The sequence below is a fragment of the Stegodyphus dumicola genome, chromosome 4, assembly GCF_044657685.1.
Source record: "Stegodyphus dumicola isolate Sdum_Otavi_A_Nest chromosome 4, ASM4465768v1".
Taxonomy (NCBI): domain Eukaryota; kingdom Metazoa; phylum Arthropoda; class Arachnida; order Araneae; family Eresidae; genus Stegodyphus; species Stegodyphus dumicola.
The window spans coordinates 22,053,698-22,069,167 of NC_140771.1; the positions used below are offsets into that span (position 1 = coordinate 22,053,698).

General features: G+C 31.5%; 1 protein-coding gene across 1 annotated transcript in view; it reads left to right on the plus strand.

The window, feature by feature from the left end:
- The window catches only part of LOC118181532 (synaptogenesis protein syg-2-like), a 349,639-nt gene that overhangs the window by 226,741 nt on the left and 107,428 nt on the right, over positions 1-15,470 (plus strand). Inside the window, exon 3 of the mRNA XM_085814611.1 lies at positions 15,104-15,442. Within this exon, the coding sequence (XP_085670737.1) occupies positions 15,104-15,442 (339 nt within the window). The remainder of the gene's footprint in view (positions 1-15,103; positions 15,443-15,470) is intronic.

The window sequence follows — 15,470 nt, forward strand, 5'->3', positions numbered from 1 at the left end:
TATCTTTAAAATCGATATATCAGTCTGGTTTTTTTTTTTTTTTTTTTTTTTGCGAAAATCTCTAACTGAAAGGAGCTGGTGAAATGGAGCGGGTTTACTGAATTGAAAATTCTTTTTATAACTAAGCGTCCTATCCCATACAAGAATATTGAGATATTTTCGAGAAGTTCTAGTTTTTTTAAAGCTATTTCTACATTACGAAAACGATAAAATCAGCTCTAACGTTTGGACAAGGTTTATGTCTTTGAGAGAAAAGTAAAGCTGAATTCCTAAAATGTATCCGAGAAAAACTTGAATAAAAAGCATTTATTCGCTCCTGTACTTATTCAGCTTTTAGAATACATTGGAAGGATATTTTTGTTTTATTTACATAACTATCCAAAACAGTAATACAGTAATATTCTCATAAATTTGTTTATTACGTGCTTAGCAAATTTCTGCTCGCAATTCCGTACCGAGCATTTTATAGAAAGCATACTGGAAAATTGAATTTTTCATTTAAGAAATTTTATTTTGTTGATTTTAGTGCAATATCTTTCTAAATAATGAAATATATTCTCATTTAAGTGGCAATAGGTTGGTCCGGCCAAGTTCTAAATGGACTGTAACGCTTAATTATACTAATTAACAAACTATAATATATAATCTTTATTTTAATAATTTGTGAAAGACACTTAGGCTTCCACAGTTACTCTACTTCGCCATTGAAGCAAACTCTAAAAGTAATTAACATTATTTTGTAAACAGTAACGATAGCAGCGCCATCTGGCTTCAAAGGGATTTAACATAGGTGGAAATTAAAAACGAAAGATAAACAAAATATTTTAAAACGGTTTTACGAAGACCGTTTCAAATATTTCAAATCATACGCATTTTTGGAGACTCTCAGTTTCAAACAGGCGCGGTTTTACCTCATTTAATGTTGCAATATGCTTAGATTTACTTACAGAATCAAGAATGTACGAATATGTGCCACCACAAAATGTCGCTACTGTAGATTGTGATTTGTCGTTTAATAAAATAAACGTAAGTTTATCAAGTTTTAATTGTAATAGTTTATAAAGTCAGTGCAGTATTAAATTATAAATTTTTACAGTTATATAGATTTGCCCAAGCAAATAATGCCATCTCTGCTGTATAACCTGTAGCAAAATCTAGTTTGCACGTCAATGAATCTGCCTTTAAATATAATAAACGGAAGTTTGGAGAACATTTCGGAAAAGTGCATTTAAAACTAAGCGATTTTAAAAACCATCCAGATTGTTCAGAGTACAAGAAGATTCAGAGATGAGAAGAAAAGCAGAAACCTCGGTTTCAATTTCTCTCGTTCAAATGTGGAATAGATAGATCATATCATACTGTCAGCACTGATGTTATAAATTGATAATAACAAGTTTACTCACCAGTTCATCCATGCTGTTTATAAACAGAGCTGTTAAGACTATATCGTAGACTATACTGAATTGTGAGAAACAAAAAGAAATTTAATATCTTAGTTATTCCAAAAATCTGAATTTGAATATAACAGATGCATTTTTCACGCATGATGCATGATTATAAAATGCATGTTTTGTGAAAGTATTTGGTTACTGAAAATAATATTATTTTTTTAACTTACTTTCTGAATGTAAAATAATTTACCTCAAGTTTACAACGCTAGAATTTTGGAGAATTCTGTAGGTTTTTAGTAAGAAACCTATAAAGGACATAGTAGAAGAACTAAACGATGGCAATGGCAATACAGAAAATTTTTGACTATTCCGTAGCATCCACATTAGCATTGTTAATAAAAATGTTGTTCCATTATCATCTATATAAACAACAATGTATATTTGTATATAAAATGTATTTATATTGAAATGTATTTTTGCAGTAATTGATAAAACAGGCAATCTTCTTATTACAACATAAATTTTATTTCTAGTTCACTGAGATAGATAATTTGAAGAACTTCTTTAGTGACGAAACTTTCATGCGACTCCTAGCCGTTAAAAACTTCAGAATTCTAATTTTAAAACAATTTCTCACGTTGCTGAGCAACGGTAACATAATACAAATATGGCGTTGCCACTTCAACAATAATATGGTTATTTATTAAATAGCAATATATTACAATATAAACAACAATCTATATAAATAATATTTTTAGTTATATTCTTCAAATGTTTTCACATAAAAATAAAAAAAGCTTGCGTAGTAGATCAGTATTGTAAAATCTCCCTAATTAAGTAAAAAAAAATTAAAATTATGAGGGAATATTTCAGATAGTTTCCTCGTAACTTTTAAATGACAAATATAAAATTGAATACTTTCAGTGAACAATTTTATTTGCATTTATTCTGACTATTCGCATATTACGTGCTTAAACTATTTATTAATTATTATTATTTTAAACGGGAAAGATGAAAGTTTGCTTATAACTATTTATTTATACGCAAACTTTCATCTTTCCCGTTTATACGTAATTCTTTTCATTCTCTGCATTCAGAGCATTTACCATCCGACCAGTAACCTAATTCATAATGTTTCAACTCCTCTGAACTATTATTACGACACTTTGCCAAGCGTTCTAGTTTAATACATACTAGGACCCATTAAATGAGTTTTTAATAATAGCAGCAAAACTGATTTTGTTTATCAACACAACCATTAACGCATCCGACTCTTCCCTATGGCCATTACTTGGAGGTGGCGAGTTGAGGAGACGGAAATCACTTAAATTAACCCGGAGTTAATTATTGTTGAGGTTAATCACTTTTCTGAGTATGGTAATTTACTTTCGCTTCGTTTAACAACATGCTTTATCATCAGCTTAAACCATTTTATGGCCATAGCCGAATCCACTTTCTGATTAATTGTACCAAGTTTAACATTCATTAAGACCCCATTCCCATTATGTTATGGGCATGAATATGTCGGCTGCGTCAATATAACATACCTGTTGTGAATGATTTTGAGTAAAATGTCAAATTTTGCATAAAGGTGCAAACCAAAAGTAATCATTAAATTTAAGTAAATTCTAAGATTTAGGCCCAGGATCAGGTCAAATATTCGCATTCAAATTATACTGGAGTAATTTAGATAATTATCTGACAGATACGAAACAATAACAAATAACTTGAACGCATATTAATAAGCATATATAACTTAATAAAAGATATTTACATAATCGAACTCTTGCATTATTATTAAAGACATTAGTTCCAAATATAACAGCAGTTTAAATAAACATAGCAGCATGTTGATAATTACAGTGAGTAAATGTGTATTTTCTTCCTTAATGCAGTATCTGTTCTCTTGTAACACAATTTTGTATTTAGGAAAACCTTCATTTAGTATTTATGCTATTTGGGAAAGCTGAGAGCCAATTGATAGACTTTGACTAAGAGACTTTGACTAAGAGACTTTGAGTTTACGAAAAGAAACTATACCTATGTATATAGTGGGCGAAAAAGGAACACTCATTATTTTTCTCTCCCGCCAACCAATATGCATAAGGAAGTGAAGTAATTTTTCGGTCCAAAAATTCCATAGTGAAATTTCAGTTAATACACACGAATTAGGAACCCTACATCAAGTTTTAATGCCTGTGTGTCTTCATGTATGTGGACTTTACTTTTATACCAAGGTAACTCTTATATCAAAAATACAAAAATTTGTGTTTTCCATCTTTAAGCTTCCTACATTCACACAGAAATTTGACTAGCTTTTTGATGAATTTAGAAACCTGGACGCTGGAAAGTCGTACTTTAAAGAACGTCCATAACAGTGCTTAATGTAGAGCAGAATGTGATACTTTATACTTGAAGCCCATAACAATTTTTAATGGAAAATGTTGAATTTAATGTTAGAATTAATGTTTTTAATGGAAAATGTTGAATGAACATAACCTATTGTATTGTTAGTTCTGAAATTATGCTGCTGTTAAAAATTTTGTGATTGTTATTTCACTGATTTGTAAATCCAAAACACTTTATGATCAGAATATATACTACGATCGAAACGATGGTTTCCAATCAAAAGCATGAGAACAAATGTGTACATGAATACGCATAGTTATCATTGTCTTTTGTATGGGATAGCAGAATAATAAAGAATGAATAGTGTTTATAATTAACACTGAGCTATAAAGTTTATAAACAAATTAGATTTTATTTAGAAACGATCAACCGTAAGGGATGGTTCACTTAAAGCTTGTTGCTATACCGCCAGTTGCATGTTAAGACATAGAACCAGTGTGAGATCATGCAATGGACACAAGAATTTTGTTTACGTTTAGAGCAGCCATCGATTCATACGTGTTTCTTGAGCTTAAAATCTCGGTAGTGGAAATAGGTCCTTATACTCTTTTAAGTACGCTTTTTATACGCTTTCGGTTGTCCAATTTAATCCCAAATCAAATCATATGTATGAATGTAGAAAGCTTAAATAAGGAAAATGGAAATTTTTTGGAAGTTTTCGCATGAGAGTTATCGTGGATGAAAACATTCATCATACTTAGACATGCAAACAGACATATATCACTTTAAAAATGTTAAAATCGTGTTATTGGGACTCCAATTTGTGCTCACTATCAAATATTTGAACTGAAAACATTACCTCTCTTACCTATATATATATATATATATAAGTTAGCGGGAGATAAAAAGTCAACATGTTCACATTTGATGATACGGCAGACATATACGCAATATTCTATTTCTCGCAAAGTCATTAATTGACTATAGCCACAGCATCAGAGATGGGATGGGAAACGAGCGGGAATAAAAAACAGGAATATACTGTTATATTTGTTAAAGCTATAAGTTTTTTTTCCCGCCTTCCTAGCGTGCCTTCGTGGCGTAGTGGTCGGCACACTGAGCCGGTATTTCAGAGGTTCGTGGTTCGATTTTCGTCGAAGGCTTTGCTAATTTTTCATCTCTGCGGCTTTTCCAAGTTACCTAATTTCTCTACAGAGCTTCAGGGATGGGAAGAAAGAGTCAGATGTTATTAAATCCTGAGGTCAGGCTGGCATTAACACCTCATCTCCTTGTCCTATACGTTCTGTCTAGCTTCACTACAAGTTTGCACGTAGGTAATTTCGTAAATATATTCTGCCTCTGTGGCAAATTTTGATTTCGATAAAAATAGTATCGATAGTCAATATGCAAATTTTTATCTCGATAGTCTTTGGCACTGAATGGACAATCGAAGACAATTCTCGCTGAAAAGGTTGTCACTCAGTGGCAGTATTAGCCGGCTTTCCTATGTCAGAGTAAAATATAATAAAAGTAATTTCCACATACAGCGTTTATGAAACATGAACATAAACCGTAATGATTCAAAGTTTACTTTTATTTCAAAATAGGAACGTTTGGTATCGGTTGTGTAGTTTATTTGTTATGAATATTTAAAATGTTTCTCTGAATTATGAATATTTGTACACTATCAAAGAATGAAACCAGCAAATTCATGGTACTTAACATTCCATCTTACAACGAGTTAATTTAGGTCTGAAAGTAACTTCAGTGTAAAAAAGCACTACTATTCTTTGTAAAAAAATGTTTTTCACTAATTCAAAAACAGTAATATAAACTACTGGAATTGTGGCACATCTACTGAAAGAAGAAACAAAAAAAAGTGTCATGATATTAGGTGTCTGTAACAGCAAAAGCAATTTTGTGATACTTTGCATTTTACCTACATTAGTCATTAACCTCAAAAAAGGTTTCATGATAACGTCAAGACAGAATTAAGCCATTAAACGTAAATCCCAAACAAAAGTATTAATTTTTCTAGATGTAATTTGCTTTGTATACTTTCCATTCAAAATCATCTTACCATAAACATATCAATATTCATGATTTATCTCAGAAACGTATACTAAGGTAATAACGGAGAAACAATTTATTGAAATAAAGGAAAACAAATTACTCCTCCTCTTTTAAAAATTTAGGCTCTCATGGAAATGAAAGCCGAAACATCATTTGTTTGAATAGTAATAAAATATTTTTCGTGAGGCAAGGTGTATCTGCTGAATTTGTAACTGTAACGGTGTTCTGAACATCAAACATACTAGACTATTAATCACAAGTTAAATTGAAAGGAAGAAATATGTGTCTGCTCCTTTTAATGGGGCCTGTTTCCTTTATGAGACGTGCTTGATTAATTGAGTACCAGCAGTGTATAACATGCAAGCATGAGTTTAAAATTCTGACATAGTTTGTTGAATAAATTGTTATCTATGATCCGGGGTCTCGTACGTTAAAATAATTTTCTTTCGTGGCGTATGATCTCAAAGTAGGAAACAGGTTCTGACAGTTAGTAGATATTTTTCAAAATTAGATTCAGTTACATGATGTATTTATTATCTCAAATAGTATAAAAAATGCATGCTAAACATACAACAAAGGTTTTATTTTGAAACGTCATACAAGATTGATAGTTAAATTTCTGATTCGACAAAAACTGTGCATTTAAGCATTAATAAACTTCAAAAAATTCAATAGAGTGAAACAAGAAACTAATAACACAAACGCTGGAAAGAAATAGATATTAAAATACCACATTTTTCAGCTATGTATTTCGTAAGTTTCCAAAATATCGTAGAATGTTTGCACTCCTATTCATAAACCAAGATTAGGATTCGATTTTAACATATTTATGTTCTGTGCCCCAAGTTATCAAATTAATTGGAAAAATGCGAAACTTTGCAATTGCTTAACATGTATTTTAAGATTGTTCTTAGGAATAAAACACCGGAGTTGTGATGTCTGCAAAATGGATTTTATTTTAATAAGCGTTTTCCTTAAAATTGCTAGTTGAAATCTATATTAGCTGGTACATTTTCTCTACTAACTATTTTAAATGTATATTTATGAAAATGACCTAACTCGAAGAAATTGGGAACTCAAGAATATTTTCCATTGGCTGAATGTGTTTACTAAAATAAAAGCAATAAACTAAATAACTGAAATAAATAATTAAAAATCTGAAAGGTTTCAGATTTTAAATTACGTCCAAAGGGGCGTTTTTTTAACGTTTTGTGTGTTACCTTCATTCATTAAGTATCATGTTCTTTGTACTTAAACCATAAAATTCAGTTCAATAGCAATGTCGCAAAATATTTTTAAAATGAGCCTATCTCTATAATTTCCGATGCACAGTTCCGAGCGCTGGAGATAAAAAGATTTTTTTCCCGAAGAGTGTTGCCAATTTGAAATCCTTGAGTTTGTTAATCAAAAATTCGTGAAAGTTTTACAAAATATGAAATCGATCATAAAACAAATTTCAAATTTCAAATTCGGTTTTCCATTTCCCCATATTCGTAGGATGATTACGTTATTCAAAATTCGATGGCTCTATGTACCGTTGTTTTATCACAATGCGAGAAATAGAGACACATTTATGCAGACTTTTCATTAGCTAATTTCTTCAAATATAATGCAGGTCTCTAACATTTGGTGGCAACAGTTTGAAAAGTGAAACTGACATTTGCAGTGATTCAACGCAAAATTGCAGAACGAAAACAATAGTCCTTCAGGGACAAAGCCCCTTTGGACTAATAATAAATGCAGACAAAAGTGAGGTGTTTATTAAACACAGGCGAGTAGATGAATAATGTTTCTAAAGACGTTTTTAAAGCATTCTTAAGAAGTAAAACGCTGGTCCTACTTTCACTCTGTAAGCGTATTTTATGCCTAAAGGTTTTATTTTTGAAGTTTATATTAGATCCAATATCATTCTTTCAAATCTTAAAGAATCATATCATCACATATATTTAATAAATATATCTTTACATTATACCTCTACAAAGAGATAATTGCCCATTTCGATTAATATACTATATGTTTCATGATCAAGTTAGGAGTATGCTTTTAGCATTATCAGATAAAACTCGAACCCCGGACCAGTGTTCAGTGGTATTTACCTCTCGGCCGCTTGTGAGTCATCGAACATCAACGCCGAGTAGCTGCACAAACTCACCAGATTTTCGACTTACTGCCAGTACCCGAGTGCAAAATGATCTTGCTCTTTGAATCCTATATGCGGTGTGATTGATACATAACGGGGGACATGGTTCCTGAAGGCATCCACATGTCTAATGACTTTTCGTCTGTATTTTCCTGGTGGTGACTAGTGAAGGAGGACTACATGAAGTTGCAGCGGTCCACACAGAGATAAGTAAATCGTGTATGCGGTCCCTGCAATCCACTGCTTCCAGCATTTACGATGTGCTACACGACATGGTTTTGACATCGCAGAAATATAACTTCATGCCTAGTTTCAGGATATTTTAACGTTCTGCACCATGCCTGTCGTCACAGACTCTCGATTTCAAGAGGGCTGACAAACCTAGCGCTCTGACTTTTCTTCTGATACCGTTCCAGATATAACGAATCAGAGGATGTAAAATGCTACTGTAAAATTAAGGAGGCATGGCTAATTCAGTTTGAAGATTTTCGCATCGGAGTAACATCAAGAACTCTCGACTGGAGAGACCTACAATGCTCTTGAGCTCTCGACTAGAGAGAATTTCGTTAGCAGACTCCTCACACTACGAGGACTATAACTCATTTTTAATATTATATCTATGAATTATATGTATATATTTATGTATAAAGAGTTCTAGTAATGATAAATATTATTAATATTGAGTTTAAAATGCAATAGGAGTACGCAACTTCGCAAACTTGCCCAATCATTGTATGTAGTCAGATCCACTACCTGCAGCCACTCAACACAGTCACAGTAATGATCAGAACCCCCCCCCCCAAGTTAAGTATATAATCCTATTCTAAAAACGCACAAAAATCGAAAAAGAGCTTTGAATCACAGGAAACGCTTTGTAATTGATGGTTTAAGGAAGTTTTACAACGAGTTGTCTTTGTAGCATTTTTATATACCACTGTTGTAATCGTCAAGTGAGAGTACATTTATTTGATCTTAATTTGCAGAAATGGAATTTAAAATTTTAATTAAGGGAAAACTGATTGTTCTTAAGTGCATACGTAAGATTTTGAGGAATGTTATAATCAAAATAAAATTTCATTTCATAGCTTTCATTCATTCATAAAAGCATATATCTATTTAAGAATCAAAGAAAATATTCTAAATTTAAAATAAGCATGGATTATGTTTAGGATTCGATTGAATTAATTAATTATGGCAAAGCACAGAGGGCTATCTGCCTAAAGGGAGGGATGCCTTCGTGGAGAACTTTCGAAGGCAAACTGACTCGTATGGTTACACATGGGGAAAACCTCGAAAACGCCCATGCAGCCTGCCTGTTCGCGATGTATTATGTTTAAGTTGGTAATCAATTTTGGATATAAATTACGCATGTAATAAAACTGGTTTAGAGTATTATTTAGCAGTTTTTTGTAGGGGTAGTCTGGCCAACTATCTTATGTTAACATATAATTAATAAATGCGTTTTAATTGTAAATGTTTTTTATATTCGTTTCAATAATAGTAATCTTCAGGAAATCATAAATTCTTCAAAAAAAAAAAAAAAAAAACTTATTGAGGTTTAGTTATGGAATTAATTAATTAAGCGTAATGGAAATAAACTATCTGATTTATTAAATTCTACTATTAGCTCACACTCTTCCTCTATCTTGTTCAAATTTTCAATCGTTAATGAAATACTTTTTATTCATCTACTCTAGTTCAAATACATTTTTCTAAACTTGTAGTGGATGTCACTTGATGTTAATACAGTTTTTTCACATATTAAAGTCAGTTCCAACTTATTTATTCCTGTTTATCGGTCGGAACTAAATATATGTGTAAGACTTGCAAATAATGATCGTTTATAAGGAATTCTCATGTGGTGTAAAAATTAATTTTAAAACAACATAAATAATAGTACATGACTGTGATAAATGGGATTGTAATATTTAATAAAAATAAATGGCAACAGTAAGACAGAGTTATAAGATTTTTAAAGTGTATGGAATTAAAGAATTGTAGTTTTATAGAGTTGAAGCGGATGTAATGTTCCATTATGTAGCGAAAATTCTTTCCTAATTTCTATGTTAACGTGGTAATAACACGTGTTTAAAACAGGAATTCTTAAACTTTTTTCAGCTGTGAGCCCGTTTAATCACTGAGATTTTTTCGCGACCCCCAGGATCCCATAATATTTACAAAACTTTTGTGGGACTTCAGTAATGCGCAAATCCGACACACGCGTGAGTGAAACTGTGAATTTTTTCACTTGTACTGTAATATACTATTGAAGGTTTAGCTTATTAACTTTAATTTCTAATTTTAAGACATAGAGCAATGTGAAAATTTTAAATAAGTAACAGACGAAATGACAGCATCACGTGCAAAGCAAGGAAAATGAACGTTTATATTATAAAAAGAATACGTCGAAACGTTTCGTTTTTTCTTTGTCTGCATTGTCTTTATATATTTTCAGATATATTGTGTAAAAATATGTGGTAACTGTAAAATTATTATAATAAGTTAAAGAAGTATCAAAACTGATAAAAGTTTGGCGACTCCCACCCACAGTTTATGAAACCATGGTTTAAAATATAACCCTTTAAACTGTCCCTTGCTTCACAAATGGAGAATGCGAAAAGAAATAAAAAAGAAACTACAACACAACGCAAGCGACGATTAGCGAAAGGAAAACATCAGCAGGTCAAGCTGAGTCGTGTGAAATCATTAGATGGAATATTAATTGAAGAATTGGATTGTTCGAAACTCACTGGGAAGGTTCCTTGCAATAATGAAGCATTAAAAGCGGTGAATAGAATGAGAAATTATAGACCACCATCAGCTCCATAAATTAGAAACGAAAAAAAATGTTAATAATGTTAATAAAAAGTAACTAAAATAAAAGTTTTCTTTGTTGACCTAAGTAGGAATTATTTTTTTTAAATATATATTACTTTCTATCATTTTATTTGAACTGGTGTCTTAATTATTTCATGCGTTGGTTTCCATTGTCTTGAGGAGTTTTGTTTTGCATTTCAATGAAATGAGTCTGTGCCTTTCTTTAAAATTTAGGAATTATTATGTATGGGAATTTGTATGATATTTAAGTGAGTTAAGTCAATTTGGAAGGTTATAGCATTTTTAAAGAGAGACAGCACTTTTTTTTAATTTTGAAAATGAATTGTCCTTTCACCTTTATTGAAAAGTGTATGTTTTGACTTATACCAAGATAAAAGAGAAAAATTTACTCTAAGTCATATTGACTTAAAGAGTTTGAATTTTAAATTAATTTAATTTATTTTATGAAGATGATGATCGTATGTAATTTAGTTTAACTGCAGTCACCAGGTACTAGACTTAAGATCTTAAATGTGGTATTTGAATACTTCCTCCGACACCAGTTGTCAGAGATTTAACAGAAAGTTCTAACTATTATATTCTAAATTTGTTTAAAGTTGCAAATACTTTTTTCTGCGTAACACAGTATCTCCAAACTAATTCAGCATTAAAAAAACTCAACTGACATTCATTTATATATGAACACAAGTACTAAGAATGTCGAGAAACTAGTAACACATTTGACGTAACATGTGGCGTAACTAGAGTATACCATTACTCAGTTACTAGGTCCTAACAGCTCGACTAGATATCGTGTCTTATAAAGCTATGAACACAATCTTTTGTTCAATGGTGACCGTCATTTAAGATGTGAAAATTAATCTATTGTGAATAAAATTAGAAAATGTGCTGAATGAGGTAATTTCCCTATATAATAATAATTCAATATAGAACAAAATTATATTATAGAAAACTGCCTTTCAGATTATATATGTGCTAGCAACTACGCGGCCAGGCTTTTAAATGTACCAGAAAATCGCTGAAGGGGACACCAAACATTAAATAAAAAAACTGCGAAGAATTTTACTCTGTAGAACAACTTCATTGAAAAAAGATGTATTACATATAACAAAATTACAATGAAATAAGCAATATTCCTTAATACAAATATTAATTATCTTCAGAAACAAATTAACCAACTTCCCGTTGCCTTCTCTCAACAAAAGTCCAGTATCCAAAAGAAACCTTAAATTTAAAAACTGCGAAGAATTATCGCCCTCATTTTTCCAAGTGACAACAGTGCTAATTTTCAACAGTCAGTAGTCCAGTATACAATTGAACCAAAAACTGTTGCCAAAACTGCATTTCTAAAAGATTGAAACTATTCAAAATGATGCGATAAAATCGAAGATAAAATTAAAAAAAAAAAAAAAAATCTGATTCGAATTTTGAAAATATCGCTTCGAGGTGCACTGGTTCTTGTCTAAATGCCTACATACCAAATTTTGTAGTTCTGGGTCTATTAGCTTACGCGCAACACAAACGAAAGACACACATACTCTTTCTTCTTTTATTATATGTAGAGATAACAATTAACAGGTGCTGTAATTATTTCAATCTCATTCAAAAATAGAAATTTCATTTCTGACACTATTTTTGAAAGAATCAAAATTCATATTTGTGACTAAATGCAGAAGATCACCCATTCTGAGTAACAAACGTTCTTGAGAAAATAGTGTCAAAATCTGTTTTTAAGAAATATCCAGTTTAAGTTATGTTTTCGAAGAGAACAATACATTATAAGTTGTTTAAAAAATCGACATGATACAACTGTGAATAAGTTTAAGATTTCTTTGTTATTGCTGTTGTTTCTTTGCTATATTGTGTCACTGACTCTAAAGGATCATTTTACGAATTTATGATATTTATGGGTTTTCTCTAATTTCCATATTTATTATTACTACTATTACTATTATTTCTTATTCAGAAGCCATATGACACAGAAAGCACTTTTGGAGAACATTCGTCATAGAATCTTTATCATGAATCTAATATAAATTTCCAGCAAAATATTTTTCGAAATAAAACATTGTATGCCCAAATATGCTATTATTCGAAACTGACAAAATTTATTAGCCTATTTTAAAATTATACCATTAAGTAAGTTAAATCGTATTCGTAGAAAACATTTTCAGCATGCAACATAAATATATTCTTAGTAACTGAAACTTATTTTATGTTTTTTAAACCTAAACAATCGGTGACTTATGAATTTTTTTACTTACCTATTGTATTCTATCTAACAAATCGCTCTAAACCTTTTAGTAATAAACCTAATCAGTTTATTGAATTCCCGTTCAAATTAGCAATGCAGTGTCTGTCAAAAATGTTTTTTCAAATTATTAAATTTTACTCTTCGTTCTGCAGATTCTTTCTGTAGAATATTATTGATTACTTTATCAGGACTTGTGCTTCTTTTGACTTGCTTTGGAAACATGAATGGTCCTGACTCGGAACAGGGAGCTTACTCAAGCTATGTTCAAGAAATTGTGAAGTAAACAATACAAGCAGGAAAGGGTATACGAAACCCTTTATTTTCTATCTTTACAGGTATTTCCGGAACTTCGGAATAAAGAGACCAACCACTTGTGGTCTGAACGTAAGAATATAAAACTACTAACTAAAACTCTAACTAAAACTAACTTTGAATTAGTATACAAGTGCCTAGCATTAAGATTGGCCTTTATTTAACAAAGGTCCGTATGTAGTACGCCGAGCTGCTTAAACTACGATACGTTTGCAATTATCAAGAGAACTAAACCTCTGGCCTTGAAGGCAACCAGCAACCGAGTGAAAACTCGTAAAACTTCAAAAGATGTTAAATTTTTTAAACTAAGCAAATTATCCTGAGAACAGAGTTTCTACATTGCATTATACATCAAGATGCTTTCTATCAATCAGCTTTGAAAATGCAACCTGTGCTTGATGTAATCGTGAGGCTTGTAAATGTTATTCGATCTAGTGGACTTACTGACATGCAACTTCGATATTTTCTTCAGTTAATGAAATCTGGAAACTTTGGTGAATAAATTACACAAAAGTAAGGAGGTTTAATGCAGAATGTATATCCCAGCGAGTTTGGCAGCTGAAAGAGGACACTGTAACATTCTTCTGTGGGAAATAATGCTCTGCGGAGTGTGAAATGTTGGAAGATACAGCAGGGTTTTTATACAGTATTTGCATTTTTCATAAATCTTCTTTATCCTATGAAAAACTTAAATGCCAAGATGCAAAAAACAAATCTATTTATCAACGATATTTGGGCACATCTAAAAGAGGTTTTGACTGAAAATTTATCTGTTTGCTGGGCAGCTAGCTTAGAATGTCGTTTCCCTAGATTAAATTCAATACCTTCAATAAATGAAGACAAGCTTAAGAGGTATGAATACAGCTTATAAATGTTGCATTTTGATTTCGGAGCATTTCTAGATTTTTAATAATGGCATTCAAACAGAATTGTTGTGTCCACCACGCCTTTCAACGCAAATTATTAGTAGTAAGGCCCGATTTGCAATTTGAATTAATCGAGTTACAATCTGACAGTTATCTCAAGCAGTTATTTCTCAACATTCAAAAATTAAAGCTTTACAAATCGTTATCAAAAGAAAGTTTCCCAAATTTATTATCTCATGCCTAGAAAATTAGTGCGTGTTTGCTTTATCTTATATATAATAACAAGCGTTTTCTACGATGAACCTTAGGCAAAATTCTGTTCGAAACAGACTGAGAGATAAGAATTTCTCAAACTCATCACAGCTCGAACTTGAATTTAAGGATCTTTTAAAAAGGATGCGATTGCATTCATCGCGTCAGTATACTCTTCTTAAAATTATAGAATAAATTACTTTGGCCTCCAATTTTTTTCTTTCATTTTTCGCCCTCGCCAAAAGAAGTTTTGCCCATCATTATTCTAGATTAATAATCTGAAATTATGCATTTTCGGCTATAACCATGCACATCGTCCATATATTGATACATCTAATAGTCGGAGCTCTCATTTCTTATGTACTATTTTGGTGTTTTTACAAAATTAAGCCATGAGGCATGACTTTTATTATTTTAAAACAGGTGGGATTACTTTCCTACTTATGAAATTCTTTAATCTCTTCTCAAAAGAATTTACCCTTATATCGTATGGATAAACGCTTTCTGTAATCATTAGCAGAAAATATTATAATGATGCATTGCTTAGTATGGTTATTATCTGCTTACATTTTGATTGTCCAACGCTTATATCTAACATGTATTAATATTATGCCCTCTTTGCTTTCAGTGTTCATCGAGACTTTCGTCGAAGCTCTAGTAGATGGTAGTGCGAAGATGCCATGCTATATCTTTCAGACAAACGATGATGGCGTTGAATTTATTTTCTGGTACAAAAATCAGGGCGTGATGGCTCTGTATACTTTGGATGCCAGAGAACGACGCCTTTCGGAAGCCGTGCATATACGAAATGACACTTATGGAGATAGAGTGCAGTTTTATGTGACAGCGGAACAGCCATACCTTCAGATGGACAACCTCAGAAGTGAGGATACTGGATCTTACTTCTGTCGAGTGGATTATCAATGGCTGGCAACTAAAGTGACGAAAGTTAACTTGTTGGTTGTTGGTAAGACATGCAAATTAAATTTTTAATT